This window comes from Neoarius graeffei, chromosome 5, assembly GCF_027579695.1.
Source record: "Neoarius graeffei isolate fNeoGra1 chromosome 5, fNeoGra1.pri, whole genome shotgun sequence".
NCBI lineage: Eukaryota > Metazoa > Chordata > Actinopteri > Siluriformes > Ariidae > Neoarius > Neoarius graeffei.
Genome location: NC_083573.1, coordinates 64565583 through 64580646, shown reverse-complemented (window position 1 = coordinate 64580646; position 15064 = coordinate 64565583). Strand labels below are relative to the sequence as shown.

The 15064-nt window shown below is 41.4% G+C and overlaps 1 protein-coding gene across 6 annotated transcripts in view; it reads right to left on the bottom strand.

The window, feature by feature from the left end:
• Positions 1–15064, bottom strand: part of phactr4b (phosphatase and actin regulator 4b) — a 55241-nt gene that overhangs the window by 24705 nt on the left and 15472 nt on the right. For 2 of the 6 annotated variants that reach the window (XM_060922227.1, XM_060922233.1), the window contains exon 1: positions 11780–12026. The exons of 2 other annotated variants lie outside the window; for them this stretch is intronic. In XM_060922227.1, coding sequence (XP_060778210.1) covers positions 11780–11834 — 55 coding nt within the window. In that variant the 5' untranslated portion in view covers positions 11835–12026. 2 more of the 6 variants (XM_060922232.1, XM_060922228.1) reach the window with 2 other exon arrangements.

Here is a 15064-nt window from a genome sequence, read left to right as displayed (position 1 = left end):
TCTGGGATGTTGGTGGATTTCCTCACATGAGCTGCTTGCACAACATTACAATTGGATTAAGGGCAGGACTTTGACTCCGTCATTCCAAAATATTAAATTTTATTCTTCTTAAGTCGTTCTACCAAAGAATGGTTAACTGTGCTTTGGGTCGTTTTCTTACTGCATGACCCAGTTTCTCTTGTGTCAGTTCATTTTCCTTTAGGATGCACTGGAATAATTCATTGTTTCATCAACGACAGTAAGACGTCCTGGCCCAGATGCAGCAAAACAGGCCCAAACCATGATAGTACCACCTCTATGTTTCTCAGATGGAATAAGGTTCTTATGCTGGAATGTAGCATTTTCTTTTCTCCAAACATAACACTTTTCATTTAAACCAAAAAGTTCTATTTTGGTCTCATCCATCCACAGAACATTTTTTTCAATAGCTTTCTGGCTTGTCCATGTGAGCTTTAGCAAACTGTAGTTGGGCAGCAATGTTGTTTTTGGAGAGCAGTAGCTTTCTCCTTGCAACCCTGCCATGCACACCATTGTTGTTGTGTTCTTCTGATGGTGGACTCATGAACATTAACTAATGAGAGAGAGGACTTTAGTTGCTTAGAAGTTACCCTGGGTTCCTTTGTGACCTCAGACTGTTAGATGCCTTGTTCTTGTAGCTATTTGTTGTTCAACCGCTCCTGGGGAGGGTAAGCATGATCTTGAATTTCCTCCATCTGTGACTTGATTGGTAGAGTCTAAACTCTTCAGAGATTGCTTTGTAACCTTTTCCAGCCTGATGAACCTCAACAACTCTTTTGCTAAGGTCCTCAGAAATCTCCTTTGTTCGTGCCATGATACACTTCCACAAACATGTGTTGTGAAGATCAGACTTTGATCGATCCCTGTTCTTTAAATAAAACAGGGTGCCCACTCACACCTGATTGTCATCCCATTGATTGAAAACACCTGACTAATTTCACCTTCCAATTAACTGCTAATCCTACAGGTTCACATACTTTTGCCACTCACTGATATGTAATATTGGATAATTTTCCGCAATAAGTACGTGACCAAATATAACACTTTTTTTTTTTTTGCCTCATTTGTTTAACTGGGCGCTCTATCTGCTTTAGGACTTGTGAGAAAATCCAACAACGTTTTTGGTCATTTATGCAGAAATATAGAAAATTCACAAACTTTCAATAGATATTACATCGACAAGTATTTTATTGGGAAATACACCACTCGTATTTTTTCATATGAACTATATCCAGGACATTGAGCAACATACTTTCCAATATACTCACTTGTGAGGAAATGATTTGTTTTGATAAGTGTGTGTACGTACTTTGTGAATGTGTCGATATAAAATAAAAAGAAAATTACATGTTGGCTTAAAGTTAATCTTCTTGTGTTGAAACTTATTTTTCATACGAAATGCATCACGGATCTGAGTGACAATTTTCCAATATCTTCACTCCGATGAGGTCACTCCCAGTGTTTTCTCACCGACTTGACATGCGTTGTAAAAATGTCAAACCGGTTCAAAATTTTAAAAACGTGCATATTTTTGTGGATATATCTATATAATAATAATATTACATGGTGGTATGAAGATCTGAAGTCTATCTTGTGTTGAGAAATATTTCACTCGTTCGCTTCGCCAACTTGTGAAACATGTTCACCACTCGAAGATCAACTTCATATCTTCGCACCACCGTGTAATATCCTATATATAATGCTTATACGGTACCAGTCAAAAGTTTGGACAACTACTCATAGGTGTTTCTGTATTTTGACTATTCTCTACATTGTAGAACACAACTGAAGACATCAAAACTATGAAATAACAGATGGAACATATATGGAATAAAAACAATGTGTTTCATATTTTAGATTCTTCAAAGTATGCTGGAACAGGGTTGGGCCTCTTCGTTCCAGTGACAGAAAATGTTAATGCTGGAGCATACAGACATTGGAGACAATTGTGTATTTCCAATTTTGTGACAACAGTCTGGGGAAGACCCAACACTAGACGAATTAATAGCTTGAAGATATTCTTAAAGTATCCTAAAAGTTTACGAAATACTAAATTTCAGTGCATTTCCTTATCTCTTTAAGAATTCTTGTAGTATATCTAAGTGACTTTCCATGACTTCTTAAAGATAAGGAAATGGTCTTAAGAAGAATGTTTAAGATGTCACTGAAAGTTATTAAATTTAACATTTAAAATGTACTTAGTCATGACTACTTTTAAAAATATCAATAAAAAAGGTCTTAAAGTTCCTAGTATGTTTAATAAATTTAAAAACTTCAGTAAAAGGTACTTAAATTCTCATCTCATCTCATTATCTCTAGCTGCTTTATCCTTCTACAGGGTCGCAGGCAAGCTGGAGCCTATCCCAGCTGACTACGGGCGAAAGGCGGGGTACACCCTGGACAAGTCGCCAGCTCATCACAGGGCTGACACAGACAACCATTCACACTCACATTCACACCTACAGTCAATTTAGAGTCACCAGTTAACCTAACTTGCATGTCTTTGGACTGTGGGGGAAACCGGAGCACCCGGAGGAAACCCACGCGGACACGGGGAGAACATGCAAACTCCACACAGAAAGGCCCTCGCCGGCCCCGGGGCTCGAACCCAGGACCTTCTTGCTGTGAGGCGACAGCGCTAACCACTACACCACCGTGCCGCCGGTACTTAAATTTACTATTAAATTTAAGGTTTGGTTTTAAAGGTAACAAATGCACTACTAAATTTAAGGTTCCTTGAAGGTTTAGATTAAATGCAATTAAATTTACATTTTCACCTCGTGCACATATGGGTATTATGGTCAGGTTTACAAATACTTTTGGCCATACAGTGTGGACAGGTAGCTCTGGTATAAGTGTCATCATTAGGATCGAGATAAATTAGGTTGTTTTTTTTCCATTAAATTGGTGGTTTTAAAACAAAACTTGTATAATTTAAAAGTAGACAGCCTTTCGATTTCATAAAATCTGAAATTTAGTTCCCTCTGAAATTTGGTCATTGTGATTTAAAAAAAAAAACCACACAGGCTAGTCTGTGGCTGGGAAGTTATTTAATTTGATTGGATTCTCTAGCAAATAATGTGCATGAAATTGCTCGCTTCACACAGTCAAGCAGACAGAGGTCAGTGTGCACATGTGCCCGTTTACCTTCTTCATCTTTTGGGTTTTATGGCAGCTGACATCCAGTGCTGCATTACTGCCATCTACAGGTTTACCTTGACCGTACACTGACAGTTACATCATTCCAGCGCTAAACGAACAGCTGATCACACCGAGGTGCTCGCTGACCGCCAATATTTATTAGTTTGGTCCTGCATTTCCTTTCCTTCACAACATAACATCTTTTCTTCTCGCTTTCCGTTACTGCAGTCGGTCTTTCACGTTTCATTCGCACACTCGCGTCCTCTATTTTTCTCTCCTGTTTCAAATTTGTATCCCACAACGCCTTGTGCGAACAAGGAAGGCACCACCATGTGATGCATGACGTAGTATCTTGTATTGCATCATGGTGAAGCAAGAAAAAATAATGGAGAATTTAAGGCCACATAGCCCTAAATTCATTAATTGTTCTATTAAAAAAAAAAAGAATAAAATTATAAAGTCTGTGATTCGAATTCAGTAGCTTTTGGTCCACTAAACAAAAATAACTGGGTGTCAGGGAAAATTCTTTTTATGACCTACACTTGAAAGACTGCCTTTCAGGATTTATCTTTGATATTAGCATTAGCCGTAATTTAACAACCAACCCAGGAAACACAGGATGTCCTGGCGACAGTGCTTCTGTTCTGCCCTGAATTTCCCACAATATGGCAGAGACACAATCCACCCCAGTGACCAAATGTTCATTGAATGCAAACATCCAGCCCACTCTAAACACAGCAACACATAAAACACTATCAGGAAGTAGTGGTGAGGAACATGACACACACACACACAGTCATAGGCCCGGGGATAGCTAGCTTTGTAGATTCTTAACCAGCATTTTTGTTGGTTTGAAGATGGCTATTTTGTGCCTCGAGGACATCACAGGTGTTTGCAAATCTGGTTGGTCACCTCTTTGAAATATTTCGATCGACTTTCTCCCAGAACAGCTTATCTGGGTTAAGGTTGAGTGAGTGGGAAGGCGAATTATAAAGGATAACTCTGCCACCTTCACCAAGTATCTCTTGTACAGTTTTAACTGTTGTGAAGTTGTTTAAAAAAAAAAAAACCACATTTCATGATAAATTAATTGAAAAATAGGAATTTGTTGGTAAGCTGTAGGTCATATGGTTATACAGTTAGCAGCAAACCAGCTAGTTAGAGACTAGCTGTCAGGACAGGAGATGTAAGGATACTCTACGCAATACATGTATAACTGTCTTTTTAATCTTCTGTTAGTGCTATTTCCAGCAAATTCCTGAGAGCCATACATACATTCCTCATGGCCAATTATAAAACTGGCTGCCCTATCTTCCTGTAATGAAATCTACAACTGGAAATTAGCATTGCCCCATGACATTTTGCTTCCCAGAATCAAACCGCACATTCTAAGACACCAAAACTGCTTCACAAGTAGCCTGAACCAGTAATGAAGAGTTAGAAAGCAGAGCTACCTGGGCTCCAACTGCCATGTGGAAGGGTGTGGAAACAGCAGGCCATGAGGAGCTAGGGAAAATTCAACTTTTTTTCCCCCCTTCTTCCCTGGAAGAGCCTTTGCAACAGCCCAGATGTGTGAAAAGCTGCCCAAATGGTCCTTGTGGTGAGACCAACTATAATCCTCGGGAGTTAAAAGACCAGAAAGACTTGACAGTGGTTGTTAATTTTAAATCTGGGGCTCCAGGTCCTCATGCAAAGGGGATAGTAGGAGAGAAATCTAGAGGAGCTCATGCTCAATATCCACGTCACGCTGTTAAAGTAGCAATAATGACACATGCAGTCTCTCACACTGAACTCATCCTCCAGTACAATATATTCCAAGTCTACACAGGCAGCCATCCAAATATGACACCGTTATAGTGCTGAGACAATATAGTCACTGACCAGCCATCCATCACAAAGCGCAGAGAACGAGGCGGAATGGATTCCCGGTCCTTCTGTCTCTGAAAAATGAACAACCGAGTGCTGCAGTATGCAGCTTGACCAGGCAGTTGGCTGAGTCATTAAGTAGATCATCTGGATGTATTGAACACGAAGCTGAGCTGTCCAAGCTCCCTGCTCATCGATAATGGACCTTAATGGACTCTGTGTTGCTCACAGCAATACTGATCCGAGTGCGCAGGAGAAAGCGGATCAGGCAGACCCAGATTCAGATGGAACAGCTTGTTGATAAAGGCGTCTGTCCGAGTAGCAAGGTGTGAGCTGACTTTACATCCTGCACTGTAGGGCTGTGTGCTAATAGCTGGGAGAGTCCGAGAGAGCTCAGAAAGGGGGGGGGGGAAGCTTGGGAAACAGAGGGAGGAAATAACACTCCACCCTGATCCTGAAAGAGGCAGGTGGGTGGGGGCATATATAGATGACCCACACCCACTCACCACACTAGCATGAAGTGGAAAACAGTAAAACAGATGAGCAAAAACAAACACTCTTTCAGTGAGTAATGTACTTTGTGCACAACATTCACAACCATTTTCCCAAAACTCCATGATCAAGTTTGCAGCCATATATAACTTACATAAATGTTCTTACAGAAATCAGGTTAAAAGTTTTCACAACCACTTATGCAGCCATCATAACTGTATTAAAAACAGATATTTAATACATATACTAATTTAAATTCTTAGAAAATAATCCAAATACTGTAACTGATACTTTTACTACTACTACAACAACACTGTTAGAAATAGGGGTACAGTTGGAGTCCATTTCTGTCCCTCAAGGTACAATCGACACTAATGTACCCCCTATGGCTCATGATTAGACCTCAAGGTACCAGTGTACTGTACCTTTAAAGGGCCAAAAAGTACATATATGGTCCCACGCAGTATATAAATGGTACGTACAGATAAGTACCTTAGAGGGTACTGCCCCAGTGACAAGTCATTGCACCCCTAAAGGTACAATTATATACTTTATTTTCTGAGTGTACACTACTGGCTCTAACACCTGCAGATTTAATATGGCAATGCCTCATTACCATTACCTTTTCCAGGTTTACCCAGGACAATTTATAATCACAGCACCAGATCGAAATACTTTTTTGAAAAAAAAAAAAATCCACCATACACCCACAACTGGGCGGCACGGTGGTGTAGTGGTTAGCGCTGTCGCCTCACAGCAAGAAGGTCCTGGGTTCGAGCCCCGGGGCCGGCGAGGGCCTTTCTGTGTGGAGTTTGCATGTTCTCCCCGTGTCCGCGTGGGTTTCCTCCGGGTGCACCGGTTTCCCCCACAGTCCAAAGACATGCAGGTTAGGTTAACTGGTGACTCTAAATTGACCGTAGGTGTGAATGTGAGTGTGAATGGTTGTCTGTGTCTATGTGTCAGCCCTGTGATGACCTGGCGACTTGTCCAGGGTGTACCCCGCCTTTCGCCCGTAGTCAGCTGGGATAGGCTCCAGCTTGCCTGCGACCCTGTAGAAGGATAAAGCGGCTAGAGATAATGAGATGAGACACCCACAACTTATCAGTTTAGGCCTATTCACAAGGTTGTATTCTCAGGTTTCTGTAATAAAAATGTCTCTGCCAAAACTAACACATTCGTATGTCTATAAATTAACACAGCAACAGTGAGTCCTTAGCAAGTTTCCTAACACACCCATTATTGTAATCAACTTATTTCCAGAAAGCTACAATCGTGATATTGTGGCATATATATATCTCCATCCATCATATTAATGTCCCTGTAAATCAGCCTGCAGGATTGAGCACTTAAGATTTACTGTCATTTTTCTTCCAATGGATGTCTTATGAATTTAAAGTAAAATTGAGTGAGGTGGCCTTATTTCTAATTGATCAAGCCCTGAAACAGTCCAAAAAAAATTTGTGAAGCAGATGTTTATGGAATGGGTTTGTTCAAGTTTATGAAGGGGTTCTTGGAATGTAGAAACCCCAGTGGGACCTAACCAAGGATGGTTTATGGCGCTAGATGGAGATTTTTTTAGGTGGAAGTGTGTAATAAACCTCATCTCATTATCTCTAGCCGCTTTATCCTGTTCTACAGGGTCGCAAACAAGCTGGAGCCTATCCCAGCTGACTACGGGCGAAAGGCGGGGTACACCCTGGACAAGTCGCCAGGTCATCACAGGGCTGACACACAGACACAGACAACCATTCACACTCACATTCACACCTACGGTCAATTTAGAGTCACCAGTTAACCTAACCTGCATGTCTTTGGACTGTGGGGGAAACCGGAGCACCCAGAGGAAACCCACACAGACAGCATCCAAACTCCACACAGAAAGGCCCTCGCCGGCCATGGGGCTCGAACCTGGACCTTCTTGCTGTGAGGCGACAGCGCTAACCACTACACCACCATGCCGCCCATTATAAATATATTAAAGTATTAAAATAAAACCATCTTTAAAGCTTCGTGTGTCATTACATAAGATTTGAATAAATCAGTAGAACATCCAGAAAAGAAAGTTGCAGCTCGAATGAAAACAACAGATCTTCAGGCACCGCTCAGCAGCAATCCAGCTTTAAACAGAACTGTACAAAATAACATCCAGTCAGGCTAGAAAACATTTCCCAGCATGAACACCATGTTCATCTTGAAAAGCCCCAGTCATTTCCCTCTATCAAACACATCAGAACTGCACCGTCCTCTACAGAGGGATGAAGCAGATCACCCTTTACCCATCACCTCAGGACAGAATATCATGCTGCTTAATGGAAGCCTTCTTTTCTTCACTACATGGGGTTTTGCGTACTACAAATTTCACAACAGATTTTATGTCGTGTAACACAGCAAGGGTTTAACACAATGAAAAAAATAGAAAGCAATGCTACGTCTATAACAGCACGACCACTGTGTGTGGCTGCGTCACTTGTCATTTATTTATAACCATCACACTGCTGGCATTTGCCAAGTACAGTACAGTTGCCTTAAATTATTTATTTAAATTGTGGGTTGTGAGCGTCCTAATCCCAAACACATCAGTTGAATAGTTTTGGGAAGTTCTGAGGAATTATGGCATCCAACAATTACTAGTGCATCTCAAAAAATTAGAATATTGTGAAAAAGTTCAATATTTTCCATCAGTCATTTAAGAAAGTGAAAATGTTATACATTATAGACTCATTACACATAAACTAAAATGTTTCAAGCATTTTTCTATTTTAATTTTAATCAGTATGGCATATAGTACAAAAACATAAAACCCATCTCAAAATATTAGAATATTTCATTCGAGTTTGAGTAAAACAGTATGAACACAGTGTATCTCGCGGTGTAGTTCAGTACACACAACCACAATCATGGGGAAGACTGCTGACTTGACTGTTGTCCAGATGATGATCACTGATGCCCTCCACAAGGAGGGTAAGCCACAAAAGGTCATTGCTGAAAAGGGTGGCTGGAAAAGGTGCACAAGCAACAGGGATGGCCGCAGTCTTGAGAGGATTGTCAAGAAAAGTTGATTCAAGAACTTGGGAGAGCTTCACAAGGAGTGGACTGAGGCTGGTGTCAGTGTATCAAGACCCATCATGAACAGACATCTTCAAGAAAGGGGATACAACTTTCGCATTCCTAATATCAAGCTACTCCTGAACCAGAGACAATGTCAGAAGGGTCTCACCTGGGCTAAGGAGAGAAAGAACTGGACTGTTGCTCAGTGGTCCAAAGTCCTCTTTTCAGATGAAAGTACATTTTGCAATTAATTTGGAAATCACTGTTCTAGAGTCTGGAGGAAGAGTGGAGAGGCACAGAATCCAAGGTGTTTGAAGCCCAGTGTGAAGTTTCCAGAGTCTGTGATGATTTGGGGTGCCATGTCATCTGCTGGTGTTGGTCCACTGTATTTTATCAAGTCCAAAGTCAACACAGCCATCTACCAGGAGATTTTAGAGCACTTCATGCTTCCATCTGCTGATGAGCTTTTTGGAGATGCTGATTTCCTTTTCCAGCAGGACTTGGCACCTACCCACAGTGCCAAAACTACTACCAAATGGTTTGCTGACCATGATATTACTGTGTTTGATTGGCCAGCCAACTTGCCTGACCTGAACTCCACAGAGAATCTATGGGGTATTGTCAAGAGGAAGATGAGAAACACCCGACCCAAAAATACAGATACGCTGAAGGCCACTATCAAAGCAACCTGGGCTTCAATAACACCTCAGCAGTGCCACAGACTGATCACCTCCATGCCACACCGCATTGATACAGTAATTCATGGTAAAGGAGCCCCAACCAAGTATCGAGTGTATAAATGAATATACTTTTCAGAAGTTGGACATTTCTGTATTGTAAATCCTTTTTTTGATTGATCTTAGGGAATATTCTAATAATTTGAGATACTGGATTTCTGATTTTCATGAGCTATAAGCCAAAATCATCAAAATTAAAACAAAAAAGGCTTTAAAATGTTTCACTTTACATGTAATGAATATAGAATATATGAAATATAGAATATATAGAATATATGATCAGTCTGTGGCACCTTTTTGAATTAAATTATGAAAAAAAGGAACTTTTTCATGGTATTCTAATTTTTTGAGATGCACTAGTACTTGGAGGAAGGGAGAGAAAAAATGAGTTCAAAAAGCTGTAAAGACATAATAAGAACTGCAATAAGCGATAACGACAGTACAGCATTTAGTCCATGTTGTGTAGCCAAAGACAGACATGAACAAAGCAAAAAGCATCAGAAGGTTGAGTATTGTACATGCAGAATACATCAGGGATGAAAATCTAAATCTGTATCCATGGATGCACACACAGCCTCAGGGCAGAGGAAGTCAGGTGTGCATGCTGCTCAATCAAATGAACCCAGAGGATATCTGTCAGTGGTTTAGAAGAAAGTGTGATGTATGGAGCAAACTGTGTAGTTAAGTAAGTTAAGCCGGTCTGTTGGAAAAACCTGTGATGAACTACACACTCCTCCTGCTCTCCACTCACTCAACACCCCTTTCCCCATCCAGTAACAGCACTCAGAAAAACCATCCATACAAAACACAGATCCAGATCGCACTGTCCAGAAGTGTTGCCGTCTATTGTATAAACTAGCTAACTGATCCTGAGAACAACTAACAGAGTTAATTCTGTGGTATGGCTCTACTGAAAGGTTCAGCACAACTCTTAGAAAGGTGACATTTTGCATTAGAAATAGCTGTAAGTGAATCCAGCATCAACAAGGGCAAACCTGAGGAGAGTCTGCTGACCAAACAAAGGAGCCTGTATTGTGAAATGAAACTTGGCCGTGGCGTTTGGCTGGTCATTTTGGCCAAGCAGAACTTGGCGTCTGAATGATTCCTGTATGCAGAAAAAGACCCTACTCTGTCTCCACTACCGACATCTCCATCTCGAAAACAAGCAAGAGGACATTGAGATTTCAGGCTTTTCTACATACCGTACATAAACCATGGTTTAGATGGCGGTGGGAAGCATCACCGTGTCAGCTCATCTAACACAATGTCATCAGAGCACTCAGAAAAATATCTGAAAGTATTTTAGACAGTAATGTTACAGAACGAACAAACTATGACAAACATTCCTGCAATGCTCTAAACCACATATGCTACAATAATGCTTCGCTTCAGAATGATCTTAAAATTATTAACATGCAAATGTCAATTTTGGACAAAACTAAACTATAAAACCATTAGTGGTACCACTAAAATGCCGCAGCAATGCTGAAGGAATGTTTATAGATGATGCGCAGAAATGTTCTCTGATCACCCAGAACAGCTGAAACAGCCTATAACTGGAACCTAAAATTGTTAGCTTGATACCGTTCAGTAACGAGATACAAAACGCAGCCGTCTGACAGAAGCATGGCAACTTTAACCTCTCAATTTAAGTGAAGAATGTCAAGGCATTACACTGTACACGAGATTACTCACTCACTCGCGCGCTCTCTCTCTCTCTCGCATGCACACACACACACACACCAAAACCAAAATATTGGTGGTATCAAGCAAAATGGCCAAAAAAAAAAAAAAAACTACAGATAATAATAATAATAATAATAATAATAATAATAATGAACAGTGAAGACATTAAATCCACATATTAAGAGGAGTCTTTTACCAAACACAATCCAAAAGGTACTTTGAAATTAACCACAGTCACTGCTTACAAAGAAACAAGCAGACTGAAACCTAAGCAAAGGCAGGACAAAACAATGCTTTTGGAATGTTTGTGGAACGTTTTGAAGGAAATCAAATAATTCTTTGTCAAATTATTCCTCAGAGCCAGAATAAGCGTTCAGCCCTTCTTTCTGATCCCACGCTGACAGAAAGCAAACTTTGGGAGCTTTAAGTCTTTGCTTGGCTCCCCAGTCTGTCACATCAGCTTCGTGCTGAGAGCACATCACAGAACCCTATTTCAGAAACATGCTTCAATCACCTACTAAAAAAAAAACCACATCATATACTTAAGTGATCCTTGTCGTTGAAGACAATTTTGTCCATTAAACAAATCTTTCAACAGTCACCTGATTCATATGACTTCAATATGGACAGACAGATTTAGAGTCACTCGCGTTACATCACATTTCAGATCACCCCTACCCTGTTCGGAGCGGTTTTACTCACTGCAGGAACACTGACCTCCTGTTGATGTTGAAACTACATTTATGTGGCTAAACCTCAGATAAGGTCTGGTGCGTATACATGTGACTCACCAGTGTGTGTGTTGGTGTCCTGAGATGCAATCTCCAGAGAGAAGCTCTGTCCCATACTCTTGGCCCTAAGGGCCCACGCTTTCAGCTGTGCCCTAGAAAAGGCCACTGTGCACTACGCAACAAGAGCGTCCCACCTGCTCGACTCTGGACTTGCCTAGGTTCTCCACTTCAGAAGGCTTATACTTACTGCCACTTCTTTCTTCTACCCACTGATCTTTACAGAGCTCTCCCCTCTGTTCTGTCTCTCTTTCACCAACATTCCCTCCCTTCTTCCCTTCTGGAATTCTGCACTCCTCCCTCTGCAACTCCCCACCCCTTTCCTTTACAATGACCCTCCCTCTGCCTCCCTGACTTAAGCCTGAAAGTTAGCAAAACTACAAATGGATACCTATCATTCCAGAGAGCCAGGGTCAGACTGTGTGTGTAAGGAAGAAAATCAAGAGGTTGCTCTTGTGCAAGACAAGATGATACTTAAAACAATATGGTTAACAATATGAAGAAACTGGAATGTCACTCGTTCATACAGAGGCAGTGCTTGGGGAAAAAAAAAAAAAAACTCCTCTCTTCTATTCGTTACAGGACAATAATATTAAAAACGTAAATGCAAGGATCTTTTATTTGAATGCCATTTCCTTTTCCCCTTAATCTTCATCCAACAAAACAATTACTAGCAAAGTTTTTTTTTTTTTTGTGTGTGTGTGTGTGTGTGTGTGTGTGTGTGTGTGTGTGTGTGTGTGTGTGTGTGCAGGACATTCCAGCCCGACAAGAAAAATGTTTATAGTTGTGGTTTATCTGGTTCACATCCAGTTCTTGCTTTATCCCCAAAATATTTTCATTGAATTACAAGAAAACAGTGTTGTGCCCCCTAGAGGGAACAGTGAGCAAAACCCTTTAGTGGCCATCCATTGCGAATTGCAGGTATGCAGCTTATCCAGCACAGTCCGTTAGAGGAAAATGAGTGTGTATGTGTGCCACATTTATGAATGATGCTCACAGACTTCCAGTGCAAAGCTCCATTGCCTCCATTTACCATTTCTCTAACCATGCAATTTAAAGAGGTCACCTTTCTGCAGATCCGTCCTGATCACTAGAGAACAGGTTAGGCTATATTAAACCTCGCGTGAGTCATGTCTCATTCCGTCTAAATGCCTGAAGAAATCAGTGATTAATTAAATGCACTTAAATGACCGACTCATTACAGCACTGGAAGTGCTTCCACAGTATCTCAAGCCTGAGACAGAGACAAACTAGGAGGTGGAAGAGAAGTCAAAACACACACTCAGCAGTCAAGTAGTGTAACACTTCCCACTTCATTAAGCCACATGTTCTAAAACTCATCCCAACTTGCTCAGCTGACACTCAGAAGAGGTTAGACAGAGCTGACGGTGGAAATGAGGAAGGCCCATTTGACATCCCCAGACTGTAGCAATGACACACATGAGGAGGAACACAGCCAAGAGAACCGGGAGGGTGAATAAGAGAAGAGAGGGTGAATCAGCAACCCTGCCATACTAGAGAGTGAAGAAAAAAAAAAAAAAACCTGGTGCAAGTTTACTGTAGCACTTTCATTCTACACCACTGTGATGACCGTCAAAGGGCTGTGACCATAGAAATTCACAGAGAGAGTAAATGTGCGAGTCTCAACACAGGGGAACTTTAAAGATTATTGAAGGTAATATCTGAGACCATGATGGAAGTCAGATGTAACCCATTTTCAACATAAACGTCTCGTCTAATTAGCTTTGCCTCTAGAGTTTCTCCAAAACACTACATGGGCTTAAAAACAGGGATGATCTTGCAAGAGGCTGAATTTATAATCAACATGACCAGCAGGCATGGCGGTGCCACTTTTGTCCCGATTGGCAGGATATTTTTGGTTCTCATCATGTTTTTTCCCCCGATTTAGAGATCCTGTGATGCCCAAAATATATTTTCTGTGACCCTGTAGAACAGGATAAAGCGGCTAGAGATAATGAGATATTTTATTGAAACTACCAGAATATAAATGACACCAAGTACAATGAGAAAGGGTAACGAATTAAAAATCACTGACTACAAACCGGCAGCACGGTGGTGTAGTGGTTAGCACTGTCGCCTCACAGCAAGAAGGTTCTGGGTTTGAGCCCATCGGCCAGCGAAGGCCTTTCTGTGTGGAGTTTGCATGTTGTGTCCGCGTGGGTTTCCTCCGGGTGCTCCAGTTTCCCCCACAGTCCAAAGACATGCAGGTTAGGTTAACTGGTGGCTCTAAATTGACCGTAGGTGTGAATGTGAGTGTGAATGGTTGTTTGTCTCTGTGTCAGCCCTGCGATGACCTGGTGACTTGTCCAGGGTGTACCCTGCCTCTCGCCCGTAGTCAGCTGGGATAGGCTCCAGCTTGCCTGCAACCCTGTAGAACAAGATAAGCGGCTACAGATAATGGATGGATGACTACAAACCCCAACCTTTAGGATACAGGTTTTTTTTTTCTATATTACAGTATATTACTAATTCATACTGCTCTTTATCTCATCTCATTATCTGTAGCCGCTTTATCCTGTTCTACAGGGTCGCAGGCAAGCTGGAGCCTATCCCAGCTGACTACGGGCGAAAGGCGGGGTACACCCTGGACAAGTCGCCAGGTCATCACAGGGCTGACACATAGACACAGACAACCATTCACACTCACATTCACACCTACGGTCAATTTAGAGTCACCAGTTAACCTAACCTGCATGTCTTTGGACTGTGGGGGAAACCGGAGCACCCGGAGGAAACCCACGCGGACACGGGGAGAACATGCAAACTCCGCACAGAAAGGCCCTCGCCGGCCACGGGGCTCAAACCCGGACCTTCTTGCTGTGAGGAGACAGCGCTAACCACTACACCACCGTGGCGCCCCTACTTCTCTTTATGACAACATAAAATCAATTTACATTTTAAACAAGTAGTTCCTGTGGCTGTACATGTATCAAATAAATACTGTGAATTAATTGTACTTTCAAATAACTATTTTAGTCACTATACATTTCATGGTATAAATAAAATATATAAATATTCTTACACAAAGACCTTAAGTAAACATTGTGCAGCCAAGAAGTTTAGAGACAAACCCTAATAATATTTTCTCTCCTAGAAGAGCAACTATGAAATTCCCAAGCCATTAAACCACAACAGAAAATTGCACACTGAAACCTCGGAGTTCTGAACAACAAGATAGAGGTATGAACACAAGTGAATTGAATCCTGAACTCCTGACTTTGAAGAGCTCTAACAAGTTCAGGATACACTGGAAACACAGGCACCATC